Consider the following 15,107-nt stretch of genomic DNA (forward strand, 5'->3'; position numbering starts at 1 on the left):
TGTACCCATATTTCTACCAGATACCTCTGAAACCTTTGTTGTGTTCATCACACAGGTAAGAAAAACAAGATTTTTAATTCAAATAATTTTAATGAGCTAAATAATAAAGAATATAACATTTTTACATGTACAGACTCTCTCGTATAACAAAATGTCACATTTTACACATACAATAATACATTATTCAAATGTCATCATTTTCCCCATTTACACAGTTGAAAATAATCAATGCATAATGAACCATAAAAACAATTATTACATGTAAGATAGTTCACAAAATATATTTTAAATACAAATTTTATACATTTGAAATACATGTACATATCATCAATGCCCCCCCCCCCCCCCCCTTTCACAGTCTTACAACTTCCTTTTTAATTTTGGATCTGTTAATGATTTACTGTAAGTGTCTTTAGATTTTTTATCGTACAGCTGATATCTTTTAGATCTGTAGTATTTTCTTTGAAATTTATATTTTAACAGTTTTTGTTTCATTTTAAAGTAATTTTGTCTATTTTGTTGTTGTTTTAGATGATGGACCACTCTACTTCCTTTTACAACAGGTGCCCCTACAGATTCACAAAGTTCCAGTGTTGAGTTTCCATGACCCCTATTGAGTGAGTGTACAACTTTATGTATTCTACTTTCAAAATTTCTACTACTTGTAATACATTTTGGATTTGATTTTAAATATGCTCTATTTACAGATTCAGATTTTTGTGTACAAGTATGATATTTGATTCTATCAAGATTACTTTGTCCTAAAGTCAAATTTATACAGTCTTTTAACAAACATTTGTCTTTTTCTGTCATGTTTAATTCAAAGTCACTAGGCAACACTGAAGATTTCCACTTATTGCTTTTCAGTCCACGACAGGAAAAGGAATAGAGTTGACAGGACTTCCCGCACTGTCCCTGGTAGCAGTTTATGAGGGAACCAACCGCAGTAGACATAGCACGCTTCATCAAAGGTAAGTCGCCGGAGTAGTGTTTGTAGCAATTCTCGTACTCTGTCCTGCATCGAAGCTTCAGGTCCAAGGCAAATCTTCGCTGCATGGATTCTCTTATGGCCTTGGTTCTTCCCGGAAACATATGACTGCTGAATGGAGCCTTAGCAGTCTGTTTTCTTTGAGAGTCAAAGAAGTGACGCAAGTCCTTAAGGTTTTCAATCACATGTCCTTGTTTTTCAGATGCACCAGATGCAGCGGCACTGTCTCCATCACTGGTGAAATGGGATATTACTAGTGGCCGGTCATCACTCTGTAACTCACCGACACAATTAGCAGCCCATCTCTTCTCGTCTCCAATGGTGGTCTCCGGAGGAATGGTTGCAGTGCAGTCTTCATGTCCTGGGCAGGTAACCTCTTTTCCTTTGCTTCGTAGGTGTGCGCCTTTCTTACAAAGTTTATTCCCACAGAAAACTGCTACCACATTCTTCCTCTGAGTTACATTTTCACTTACGGTATACGTCACTTGGGTGGCAGCTTGGAATGGGGTTTTCCCAATGGCACTGAAGGTGGCATTATTGTACCGAGCATCTCCTTCGGCTCTGATGGGGGTATCCGGAAGTCCACATTTTTCATTAAGTTCTTGAATATTCTGCCGAATTTTCTTCATACTGTTTTTATTTACATCAGTTATAATTTTCCCCACTTTGTTGCAGGTCTGTTGCATGTTGGCGGCTGACGCTGGTTCAATATTTGCACCAAGAAGCATACCACGCATACCCTCTGTTGTAAGACTGGTACCCAGGTGACCGACGGCCATGGCCACATTCAGCTGTGCAGCTCTTCGTCCCCTTCCAGATCTTCTCACCTCTTCGTAAAGCTTTTCTCGTTGACTGGTATAGTGGCACTTCTTACATCGGATGGAAAGGATCCATGCCAGGCCTCGTTTTTCCTCCCCATGCTGATTCCAGTCCAGTGGACCATCACAGTCAGGAAACTTCTGTAAGTGTTCTTTGAATGCATTGTTCCACAATTTAGCAGTCTTTTCTTGGTGAAGTACCTTGTATAATTTTGCATTTGGGTCATCTGACACAGATTCCATGTAGGTGTCCACTGGCTGGACCTCACTTGGCCCGGGTCGTAAAAACTTCATCTCGCTGCTTCGGCTCTTGGCATCTATAACTGTAAACACCCCATTTTTCTGTGGCCGTACAATGTCCTGAAACTCTTCTTTACTTAGTCTTCTTATGGGAACTAGAGATTGGACTGGGCTGGTGGTCCCTGTTTTCTTCTGGCCTTTGTTGTGAGGAATACTTCCTTTTTTGTATTGATGTTGATGCAACCATTTTGGTCCTTTCTTTGGCATGGTAATTATTTAACTGTATACTTGTAGACTTTTTCTAAGAATATGCTATTGTATGTGGTGCACATTTTTAAGTATTGTAAACTTTTGTGTTGTTTATTTATTTTAGAGCTGCCTGGTCTTCTAAGAGAAACTCCATTCTTTGATGACTGATGGAAAAGCCTCATCACCCCCCACTGCTAAAGAACCCCTTATCTTAATCACCAGCCATTAATCAGTGATCACTGTTATCAAAGCTCCAAGGTACATTATTGAAGTCTCTTTTGAAACCATTTTTTCCAGTCTCTGACTTTGTTTTAGAATTAAGATTTTCACTTTTTTGCTAATTAATTCCTTAAAAATCAGTTAACTTCCTGTTTCTTAGCTAATTAGAGCTCATTAATTAGAGTTGAAATTATTTTTTAGCATATAGCCAAAAACTACAATACTTCAACTTTCAATTCATTCAATTTTTTTTTCTTAATAATTCACTCATTAAATTTTTTCAAGTTTTGAAATTAATATGCTAAAGATGAATTTGTACAGAAATTTAGCCTAAAATTCAATAATCTGTTAGGAAGAGTTATCTCCTATTTTTCATCCCTTAAGGACAAAGATAAATTTTGATGCACTAGTATATGAAAGATAAATAACTCAGAGACATTTTGTGCAAATTTCATTTAATTTAATTAACTTTTAATTGTCTTAAAGAGAAACAGGTAACTCTCATTTTCACTAAAATTTCTCTGATTTCAGGAGTTGTCTCCCCTTGAAAAGATCAATAATGGCGGATAAACAATGCGGCATGCAGTCTTGTCACCAACGGACAGTTTTGACCACCCGTGTACCCATATTTCTACCAGATACCTCTGAAACCTTTGTTGTGTTCATCACACAGGTAAGAAAAACAAGATTTTTAATTCAAATAATTTTAATGAGCTAAATAATAAAGAATATAACATTTTTACATGTACAGACTCTCTCGTATAACAAAATGTCACATTTTACACATACAATAATACATTATTCAAATGTCATCATTTTCCCCATTTACACAGTTGAAAATAATCAATGCATAATGAACCATAAAAACAATTATTACATGTAAGATAGTTCACAAAATATATTTTAAATACAAATTTTATACATTTGAAATACATGTACATATCATCAATGCCCCCCCCCCCCCCCTTTCACAGTCTTACAACTTCCTTTTTAATTTTGGATCTGTTAATGATTTACTGTAAGTGTCTTTAGATTTTTTATCGTACAGCTGATATCTTTTAGATCTGTAGTATTTTCTTTGAAATTTATATTTTAACAGTTTTTGTTTCATTTTAAAGTAATTTTGTCTATTTTGTTGTTGTTTTAGATGATGGACCACTCTACTTCCTTTTACAACAGGTGCCCCTACAGATTCACAAAGTTCCAGTGTTGAGTTTCCATGACCCCTATTGAGTGAGTGTACAACTTTATGTATTCTACTTTCAAAATTTCTACTACTTGTAATACATTTTGGATTTGATTTTAAATATGCTCTATTTACAGATTCAGATTTTTGTGTACAAGTATGATATTTGATTCTATCAAGATTACTTTGTCCTAAAGTCAAATTTATACAGTCTTTTAACAAACATTTGTCTTTTTCTGTCATGTTTAATTCAAAGTCACTAGGCAACACTGAAGATTTCCACTTATTGCTTTTCAGTCCACGACAGGAAAAGGAATAGAGTTGACAGGACTTCCCGCACTGTCCCTGGTAGCAGTTTATGAGGGAACCAACCGCAGTAGACATAGCACGCTTCATCAAAGGTAAGTCGCCGGAGTAGTGTTTGTAGCAATTCTCGTACTCTGTCCTGCATCGAAGCTTCAGGTCCAAGGCAAATCTTCGCTGCATGGATTCTCTTATGGCCTTGGTTCTTCCCGGAAACATATGACTGCTGAATGGAGCCTTAGCAGTCTGTTTTCTTTGAGAGTCAAAGAAGTGACGCAAGTCCTTAAGGTTTTCAATCACATGTCCTTGTTTTTCAGATGCACCAGATGCAGCGGCACTGTCTCCATCACTGGTGAAATGGGATATTACTAGTGGCCGGTCATCACTCTGTAACTCACCGACACAATTAGCAGCCCATCTCTTCTCGTCTCCAATGGTGGTCTCCGGAGGAATGGTTGCAGTGCAGTCTTCATGTCCTGGGCAGGTAACCTCTTTTCCTTTGCTTCGTAGGTGTGCGCCTTTCTTACAAAGTTTATTCCCACAGAAAACTGCTACCACATTCTTCCTCTGAGTTACATTTTCACTTACGGTATACGTCACTTGGGTGGCAGCTTGGAATGGGGTTTTCCCAATGGCACTGAAGGTGGCATTATTGTACCGAGCATCTCCTTCGGCTCTGATGGGGGTATCCGGAAGTCCACATTTTTCATTAAGTTCTTGAATATTCTGCCGAATTTTCTTCATACTGTTTTTATTTACATCAGTTATAATTTTCCCCACTTTGTTGCAGGTCTGTTGCATGTTGGCGGCTGACGCTGGTTCAATATTTGCACCAAGAAGCATACCACGCATACCCTCTGTTGTAAGACTGGTACCCAGGTGACCGACGGCCATGGCCACATTCAGCTGTGCAGCTCTTCGTCCCCTTCCAGATCTTCTCACCTCTTCGTAAAGCTTTTCTCGTTGACTGGTATAGTGGCACTTCTTACATCGGATGGAAAGGATCCATGCCAGGCCTCGTTTTTCCTCCCCATGCTGATTCCAGTCCAGTGGACCATCACAGTCAGGAAACTTCTGTAAGTGTTCTTTGAATGCATTGTTCCACAATTTAGCAGTCTTTTCTTGGTGAAGTACCTTGTATAATTTTGCATTTGGGTCATCTGACACAGATTCCATGTAGGTGTCCACTGGCTGGACCTCACTTGGCCCGGGTCGTAAAAACTTCATCTCGCTGCTTCGGCTCTTGGCATCTATAACTGTAAACACCCCATTTTTCTGTGGCCGTACAATGTCCTGAAACTCTTCTTTACTTAGTCTTCTTATGGGAACTAGAGATTGGACTGGGCTGGTGGTCCCTGTTTTCTTCTGGCCTTTGTTGTGAGGAATACTTCCTTTTTTGTATTGATGTTGATGCAACCATTTTGGTCCTTTCTTTGGCATGGTAATTATTTAACTGTATACTTGTAGACTTTTTCTAAGAATATGCTATTGTATGTGGTGCACATTTTTAAGTATTGTAAACTTTTGTGTTGTTTATTTATTTTAGAGCTGCCTGGTCTTCTAAGAGAAACTCCATTCTTTGATGACTGATGGAAAAGCCTCATCACCCCCCACTGCTAAAGAACCCCTTATCTTAATCACCAGCCATTAATCAGTGATCACTGTTATCAAAGCTCCAAGGTACATTATTGAAGTCTCTTTTGAAACCATTTTTTCCAGTCTCTGACTTTGTTTTAGAATTAAGATTTTCACTTTTTTGCTAATTAATTCCTTAAAAATCAGTTAACTTCCTGTTTCTTAGCTAATTAGAGCTCATTAATTAGAGTTGAAATTATTTTTTAGCATATAGCCAAAAACTACAATACTTCAACTTTCAATTCATTCAATTTTTTTTTCTTAATAATTCACTCATTAAATTTTTTCAAGTTTTGAAATTAATATGCTAAAGATGAATTTGTACAGAAATTTAGCCTAAAATTCAATAATCTGTTAGGAAGAGTTATCTCCTATTTTTCATCCCTTAAGGACAAAGATAAATTTTGATGCACTAGTATATGAAAGATAAATAACTCAGAGACATTTTGTGCAAATTTCATTTAATTTAATTAACTTTTAATTGTCTTAAAGAGAAACAGGTAACTCTCATTTTCACTAAAATTTCTCTGATTTCAGGAGTTGTCTCCCCTTGAAAAGATCAATAATGGCGGATAAACAATGCGGCATGCAGTCTTGTCACCAACGGACAGTTTTGACCACCCGTGTACCCATATTTCTACCAGATACCTCTGAAACCTTTGTTGTGTTCATCACACAGGTAAGAAAAACAAGATTTTTAATTCAAATAATTTTAATGAGCTAAATAATAAAGAATATAACATTTTTACATGTACAGACTCTCTCGTATAACAAAATGTCACATTTTACACATACAATAATACATTATTCAAATGTCATCATTTTCCCCATTTACACAGTTGAAAATAATCAATGCATAATGAACCATAAAAACAATTATTACATGTAAGATAGTTCACAAAATATATTTTAAATACAAATTTTATACATTTGAAATACATGTACATATCATCAATGCCCCCCCCCCCCCGCCCTTTCACAGTCTTACAACTTCCTTTTTAATTTTGGATCTGTTAATGATTTACTGTAAGTGTCTTTAGATTTTTTATCGTACAGCTGATATCTTTTAGATCTGTAGTATTTTCTTTGAAATTTATATTTTAACAGTTTTTGTTTCATTTTAAAGTAATTTTGTCTATTTTGTTGTTGTTTTAGATGATGGACCACTCTACTTCCTTTTACAACAGGTGCCCCTACAGATTCACAAAGTTCCAGTGTTGAGTTTCCATGACCCCTATTGAGTGAGTGTACAACTTTATGTATTCTACTTTCAAAATTTCTACTACTTGTAATACATTTTGGATTTGATTTTAAATATGCTCTATTTACAGATTCAGATTTTTGTGTACAAGTATGATATTTGATTCTATCAAGATTACTTTGTCCTAAAGTCAAATTTATACAGTCTTTTAACAAACATTTGTCTTTTTCTGTCATGTTTAATTCAAAGTCACTAGGCAACACTGAAGATTTCCACTTATTGCTTTTCAGTCCACGACAGGAAAAGGAATAGAGTTGACAGGACTTCCCGCACTGTCCCTGGTAGCAGTTTATGAGGGAACCAACCGCAGTAGACATAGCACGCTTCATCAAAGGTAAGTCGCCGGAGTAGTGTTTGTAGCAATTCTCGTACTCTGTCCTGCATCGAAGCTTCAGGTCCAAGGCAAATCTTCGCTGCATGGATTCTCTTATGGCCTTGGTTCTTCCCGGAAACATATGACTGCTGAATGGAGCCTTAGCAGTCTGTTTTCTTTGAGAGTCAAAGAAGTGACGCAAGTCCTTAAGGTTTTCAATCACATGTCCTTGTTTTTCAGATGCACCAGATGCAGCGGCACTGTCTCCATCACTGGTGAAATGGGATATTACTAGTGGCCGGTCATCACTCTGTAACTCACCGACACAATTAGCAGCCCATCTCTTCTCGTCTCCAATGGTGGTCTCCGGAGGAATGGTTGCAGTGCAGTCTTCATGTCCTGGGCAGGTAACCTCTTTTCCTTTGCTTCGTAGGTGTGCGCCTTTCTTACAAAGTTTATTCCCACAGAAAACTGCTACCACATTCTTCCTCTGAGTTACATTTTCACTTACGGTATACGTCACTTGGGTGGCAGCTTGGAATGGGGTTTTCCCAATGGCACTGAAGGTGGCATTATTGTACCGAGCATCTCCTTCGGCTCTGATGGGGGTATCCGGAAGTCCACATTTTTCATTAAGTTCTTGAATATTCTGCCGAATTTTCTTCATACTGTTTTTATTTACATCAGTTATAATTTTCCCCACTTTGTTGCAGGTCTGTTGCATGTTGGCGGCTGACGCTGGTTCAATATTTGCACCAAGAAGCATACCACGCATACCCTCTGTTGTAAGACTGGTACCCAGGTGACCGACGGCCATGGCCACATTCAGCTGTGCAGCTCTTCGTCCCCTTCCAGATCTTCTCACCTCTTCGTAAAGCTTTTCTCGTTGACTGGTATAGTGGCACTTCTTACATCGGATGGAAAGGATCCATGCCAGGCCTCGTTTTTCCTCCCCATGCTGATTCCAGTCCAGTGGACCATCACAGTCAGGAAACTTCTGTAAGTGTTCTTTGAATGCATTGTTCCACAATTTAGCAGTCTTTTCTTGGTGAAGTACCTTGTATAATTTTGCATTTGGGTCATCTGACACAGATTCCATGTAGGTGTCCACTGGCTGGACCTCACTTGGCCCGGGTCGTAAAAACTTCATCTCGCTGCTTCGGCTCTTGGCATCTATAACTGTAAACACCCCATTTTTCTGTGGCCGTACAATGTCCTGAAACTCTTCTTTACTTAGTCTTCTTATGGGAACTAGAGATTGGACTGGGCTGGTGGTCCCTGTTTTCTTCTGGCCTTTGTTGTGAGGAATACTTCCTTTTTTGTATTGATGTTGATGCAACCATTTTGGTCCTTTCTTTGGCATGGTAATTATTTAACTGTATACTTGTAGACTTTTTCTAAGAATATGCTATTGTATGTGGTGCACATTTTTAAGTATTGTAAACTTTTGTGTTGTTTATTTATTTTAGAGCTGCCTGGTCTTCTAAGAGAAACTCCATTCTTTGATGACTGATGGAAAAGCCTCATCACCCCCCACTGCTAAAGAACCCCTTATCTTAATCACCAGCCATTAATCAGTGATCACTGTTATCAAAGCTCCAAGGTACATTATTGAAGTCTCTTTTGAAACCATTTTTTCCAGTCTCTGACTTTGTTTTAGAATTAAGATTTTCACTTTTTTGCTAATTAATTCCTTAAAAATCAGTTAACTTCCTGTTTCTTAGCTAATTAGAGCTCATTAATTAGAGTTGAAATTATTTTTTAGCATATAGCCAAAAACTACAATACTTCAACTTTCAATTCATTCAATTTTTTTTTCTTAATAATTCACTCATTAAATTTTTTCAAGTTTTGAAATTAATATGCTAAAGATGAATTTGTACAGAAATTTAGCCTAAAATTCAATAATCTGTTAGGAAGAGTTATCTCCTATTTTTCATCCCTTAAGGACAAAGATAAATTTTGATGCACTAGTATATGAAAGATAAATAACTCAGAGACATTTTGTGCAAATTTCATTTAATTTAATTAACTTTTAATTGTCTTAAAGAGAAACAGGTAACTCTCATTTTCACTAAAATTTCTCTGATTTCAGGAGTTGTCTCCCCTTGAAAAGATCAATAATGGCGGATAAACAATGCGGCATGCAGTCTTGTCACCAACGGACAGTTTTGACCACCCGTGTACCCATATTTCTACCAGATACCTCTGAAACCTTTGTTGTGTTCATCACACAGGTAAGAAAAACAAGATTTTTAATTCAAATAATTTTAATGAGCTAAATAATAAAGAATATAACATTTTTACATGTACAGACTCTCTCGTATAACAAAATGTCACATTTTACACATACAATAATACATTATTCAAATGTCATCATTTTCCCCATTTACACAGTTGAAAATAATCAATGCATAATGAACCATAAAAACAATTATTACATGTAAGATAGTTCACAAAATATATTTTAAATACAAATTTTATACATTTGAAATACATGTACATATCATCAATGCCCCCCCCCCCCCCCCCCCCTTTCACAGTCTTACAACTTCCTTTTTAATTTTGGATCTGTTAATGATTTACTGTAAGTGTCTTTAGATTTTTTATCGTACAGCTGATATCTTTTAGATCTGTAGTATTTTCTTTGAAATTTATATTTTAACAGTTTTTGTTTCATTTTAAAGTAATTTTGTCTATTTTGTTGTTGTTTTAGATGATGGACCACTCTACTTCCTTTTACAACAGGTGCCCCTACAGATTCACAAAGTTCCAGTGTTGAGTTTCCATGACCCCTATTGAGTGAGTGTACAACTTTATGTATTCTACTTTCAAAATTTCTACTACTTGTAATACATTTTGGATTTGATTTTAAATATGCTCTATTTACAGATTCAGATTTTTGTGTACAAGTATGATATTTGATTCTATCAAGATTACTTTGTCCTAAAGTCAAATTTATACAGTCTTTTAACAAACATTTGTCTTTTTCTGTCATGTTTAATTCAAAGTCACTAGGCAACACTGAAGATTTCCACTTATTGCTTTTCAGTCCACGACAGGAAAAGGAATAGAGTTGACAGGACTTCCCGCACTGTCCCTGGTAGCAGTTTATGAGGGAACCAACCGCAGTAGACATAGCACGCTTCATCAAAGGTAAGTCGCCGGAGTAGTGTTTGTAGCAATTCTCGTACTCTGTCCTGCATCGAAGCTTCAGGTCCAAGGCAAATCTTCGCTGCATGGATTCTCTTATGGCCTTGGTTCTTCCCGGAAACATATGACTGCTGAATGGAGCCTTAGCAGTCTGTTTTCTTTGAGAGTCAAAGAAGTGACGCAAGTCCTTAAGGTTTTCAATCACATGTCCTTGTTTTTCAGATGCACCAGATGCAGCGGCACTGTCTCCATCACTGGTGAAATGGGATATTACTAGTGGCCGGTCATCACTCTGTAACTCACCGACACAATTAGCAGCCCATCTCTTCTCGTCTCCAATGGTGGTCTCCGGAGGAATGGTTGCAGTGCAGTCTTCATGTCCTGGGCAGGTAACCTCTTTTCCTTTGCTTCGTAGGTGTGCGCCTTTCTTACAAAGTTTATTCCCACAGAAAACTGCTACCACATTCTTCCTCTGAGTTACATTTTCACTTACGGTATACGTCACTTGGGTGGCAGCTTGGAATGGGGTTTTCCCAATGGCACTGAAGGTGGCATTATTGTACCGAGCATCTCCTTCGGCTCTGATGGGGGTATCCGGAAGTCCACATTTTTCATTAAGTTCTTGAATATTCTGCCGAATTTTCTTCATACTGTTTTTATTTACATCAGTTATAATTTTCCCCACTTTGTTGCAGGTCTGTTGCATGTTGGCGGCTGACGCTGGTTCAATATTTGCACCAAAGCATACCACGCATACCCTCTGTTGTAAGACTGGTACCCAGGTGACCGACGGCCATGGCCACATTCAGCTGTGCAGCTCTTCGTCCCCTTCCAGATCTTCTCACCTCTTCGTAAAGCTTTTCTCGTTGACTGGTATAGTGGCACTTCTTACATCGGATGGAAAGGATCCATGCCAGGCCTCGTTTTTCCTCCCCATGCTGATTCCAGTCCAGTGGACCATCACAGTCAGGAAACTTCTGTAAGTGTTCTTTGAATGCATTGTTCCACAATTTAGCAGTCTTTTCTTGGTGAAGTACCTTGTATAATTTTGCATTTGGGTCATCTGACACAGATTCCATGTAGGTGTCCACTGGCTGGACCTCACTTGGCCCGGGTCGTAAAAACTTCATCTCGCTGCTTCGGCTCTTGGCATCTATAACTGTAAACACCCCATTTTTCTGTGGCCGTACAATGTCCTGAAACTCTTCTTTACTTAGTCTTCTTATGGGAACTAGAGATTGGACTGGGCTGGTGGTCCCTGTTTTCTTCTGGCCTTTGTTGTGAGGAATACTTCCTTTTTTGTATTGATGTTGATGCAACCATTTTGGTCCTTTCTTTGGCATGGTAATTATTTAACTGTATACTTGTAGACTTTTTCTAAGAATATGCTATTGTATGTGGTGCACATTTTTAAGTATTGTAAACTTTTGTGTTGTTTATTTATTTTAGAGCTGCCTGGTCTTCTAAGAGAAACTCCATTCTTTGATGACTGATGGAAAAGCCTCATCACCCCCCACTGCTAAAGAACCCCTTATCTTAATCACCAGCCATTAATCAGTGATCACTGTTATCAAAGCTCCAAGGTACATTATTGAAGTCTCTTTTGAAACCATTTTTTCCAGTCTCTGACTTTGTTTTAGAATTAAGATTTTCACTTTTTTGCTAATTAATTCCTTAAAAATCAGTTAACTTCCTGTTTCTTAGCTAATTAGAGCTCATTAATTAGAGTTGAAATTATTTTTTAGCATATAGCCAAAAACTACAATACTTCAACTTTCAATTCATTCAATTTTTTTTTCTTAATAATTCACTCATTAAATTTTTTCAAGTTTTGAAATTAATATGCTAAAGATGAATTTGTACAGAAATTTAGCCTAAAATTCAATAATCTGTTAGGAAGAGTTATCTCCTATTTTTCATCCCTTAAGGACAAAGATAAATTTTGATGCACTAGTATATGAAAGATAAATAACTCAGAGACATTTTGTGCAAATTTCATTTAATTTAATTAACTTTTAATTGTCTTAAAGAGAAACAGGTAACTCTCATTTTCACTAAAATTTCTCTGATTTCAGGAGTTGTCTCCCCTTGAAAAGATCAATAATGGCGGATAAACAATGCGGCATGCAGTCTTGTCACCAACGGACAGTTTTGACCACCCGTGTACCCATATTTCTACCAGATACCTCTGAAACCTTTGTTGTGTTCATCACACAGGTAAGAAAAACAAGATTTTTAATTCAAATAATTTTAATGAGCTAAATAATAAAGAATATAACATTTTTACATGTACAGACTCTCTCGTATAACAAAATGTCACATTTTACACATACAATAATACATTATTCAAATGTCATCATTTTCCCCATTTACACAGTTGAAAATAATCAATGCATAATGAACCATAAAAACAATTATTACATGTAAGATAGTTCACAAAATATATTTTAAATACAAATTTTATACATTTGAAATACATGTACATATCATCAATGCCCCCCCCCCCCCCTTTCACAGTCTTACAACTTCCTTTTTAATTTTGGATCTGTTAATGATTTACTGTAAGTGTCTTTAGATTTTTTATCGTACAGCTGATATCTTTTAGATCTGTAGTATTTTCTTTGAAATTTATATTTTAACAGTTTTTGTTTCATTTTAAAGTAATTTTGTCTATTTTGTTGTTGTTTTAGATGATGGACCACTCTACTTCCTTTTACAACAGGTGCCCCTACAGATTCACAAAGTTCCAGTGTTGAGTTTCCATGACCCCTATTGAGTGAGTGTACAACTTTATGTATTCTACTTTCAAAATTTCTACTACTTGTAATACATTTTGGATTTGATTTTAAATATGCTCTATTTACAGATTCAGATTTTTGTGTACAAGTATGATATTTGATTCTATCAAGATTACTTTGTCCTAAAGTCAAATTTATACAGTCTTTTAACAAACATTTGTCTTTTTCTGTCATGTTTAATTCAAAGTCACTAGGCAACACTGAAGATTTCCACTTATTGCTTTTCAGTCCACGACAGGAAAAGGAATAGAGTTGACAGGACTTCCCGCACTGTCCCTGGTAGCAGTTTATGAGGGAACCAACCGCAGTAGACATAGCACGCTTCATCAAAGGTAAGTCGCCGGAGTAGTGTTTGTAGCAATTCTCGTACTCTGTCCTGCATCGAAGCTTCAGGTCCAAGGCAAATCTTCGCTGCATGGATTCTCTTATGGCCTTGGTTCTTCCCGGAAACATATGACTGCTGAATGGAGCCTTAGCAGTCTGTTTTCTTTGAGAGTCAAAGAAGTGACGCAAGTCCTTAAGGTTTTCAATCACATGTCCTTGTTTTTCAGATGCACCAGATGCAGCGGCACTGTCTCCATCACTGGTGAAATGGGATATTACTAGTGGCCGGTCATCACTCTGTAACTCACCGACACAATTAGCAGCCCATCTCTTCTCGTCTCCAATGGTGGTCTCCGGAGGAATGGTTGCAGTGCAGTCTTCATGTCCTGGGCAGGTAACCTCTTTTCCTTTGCTTCGTAGGTGTGCGCCTTTCTTACAAAGTTTATTCCCACAGAAAACTGCTACCACATTCTTCCTCTGAGTTACATTTTCACTTACGGTATACGTCACTTGGGTGGCAGCTTGGAATGGGGTTTTCCCAATGGCACTGAAGGTGGCATTATTGTACCGAGCATCTCCTTCGGCTCTGATGGGGGTATCCGGAAGTCCACATTTTTCATTAAGTTCTTGAATATTCTGCCGAATTTTCTTCATACTGTTTTTATTTACATCAGTTATAATTTTCCCCACTTTGTTGCAGGTCTGTTGCATGTTGGCGGCTGACGCTGGTTCAATATTTGCACCAAGAAGCATACCACGCATACCCTCTGTTGTAAGACTGGTACCCAGGTGACCGACGGCCATGGCCACATTCAGCTGTGCAGCTCTTCGTCCCCTTCCAGATCTTCTCACCTCTTCGTAAAGCTTTTCTCGTTGACTGGTATAGTGGCACTTCTTACATCGGATGGAAAGGATCCATGCCAGGCCTCGTTTTTCCTCCCCATGCTGATTCCAGTCCAGTGGACCATCACAGTCAGGAAACTTCTGTAAGTGTTCTTTGAATGCATTGTTCCACAATTTAGCAGTCTTTTCTTGGTGAAGTACCTTGTATAATTTTGCATTTGGGTCATCTGACACAGATTCCATGTAGGTGTCCACTGGCTGGACCTCACTTGGCCCGGGTCGTAAAAACTTCATCTCGCTGCTTCGGCTCTTGGCATCTATAACTGTAAACACCCCATTTTTCTGTGGCCGTACAATGTCCTGAAACTCTTCTTTACTTAGTCTTCTTATGGGAACTAGAGATTGGACTGGGCTGGTGGTCCCTGTTTTCTTCTGGCCTTTGTTGTGAGGAATACTTCCTTTTTTGTATTGATGTTGATGCAACCATTTTGGTCCTTTCTTTGGCATGGTAATTATTTAACTGTATACTTGTAGACTTTTTCTAAGAATATGCTATTGTATGTGGTGCACATTTTTAAGTATTGTAAACTTTTGTGTTGTTTATTTATTTTAGAGCTGCCTGGTCTTCTAAGAGAAACTCCATTCTTTGATGACTGATGGAAAAGCCTCATCACCCCCCACTGCTAAAGAACCCCTTATCTTAATCACCAGCCATTAATCAGTGATCACTGTTATCAAAGCTCCAAGGTACATTATTGAAGTCTCTTTTGAAACCAT

The 15,107-nt window shown here is 37.7% G+C and overlaps 1 protein-coding gene across 1 annotated transcript; it reads right to left on the minus strand.

The window, feature by feature from the left end:
• Nucleotides 1-9,247: 9,247 nt before the first annotated feature.
• On the minus strand, nt 9,248-11,071 carry LOC134283404 (uncharacterized). The gene is made up of 2 exons (XM_062765853.1): nt 9,946-11,071; nt 9,248-9,255 (listed from the first exon to the last, which is right to left on the minus strand). The coding sequence occupies exons 1-2, from the start codon at nt 11,069-11,071 to the stop codon at nt 9,248-9,250; spliced, it is 1,134 nt and encodes a 377-aa protein (XP_062621837.1).
• Nucleotides 11,072-15,107: the final 4,036 nt, after the last annotated feature.

This window comes from Saccostrea cucullata, unplaced genomic scaffold, assembly GCF_032062105.1.
Source record: "Saccostrea cucullata isolate Sc308-1 unplaced genomic scaffold, CSIRO_AGI_Scuc_v1 ctg11237, whole genome shotgun sequence".
Taxonomy (NCBI): Eukaryota; Metazoa; Mollusca; class Bivalvia; order Ostreida; family Ostreidae; genus Saccostrea; species Saccostrea cuccullata.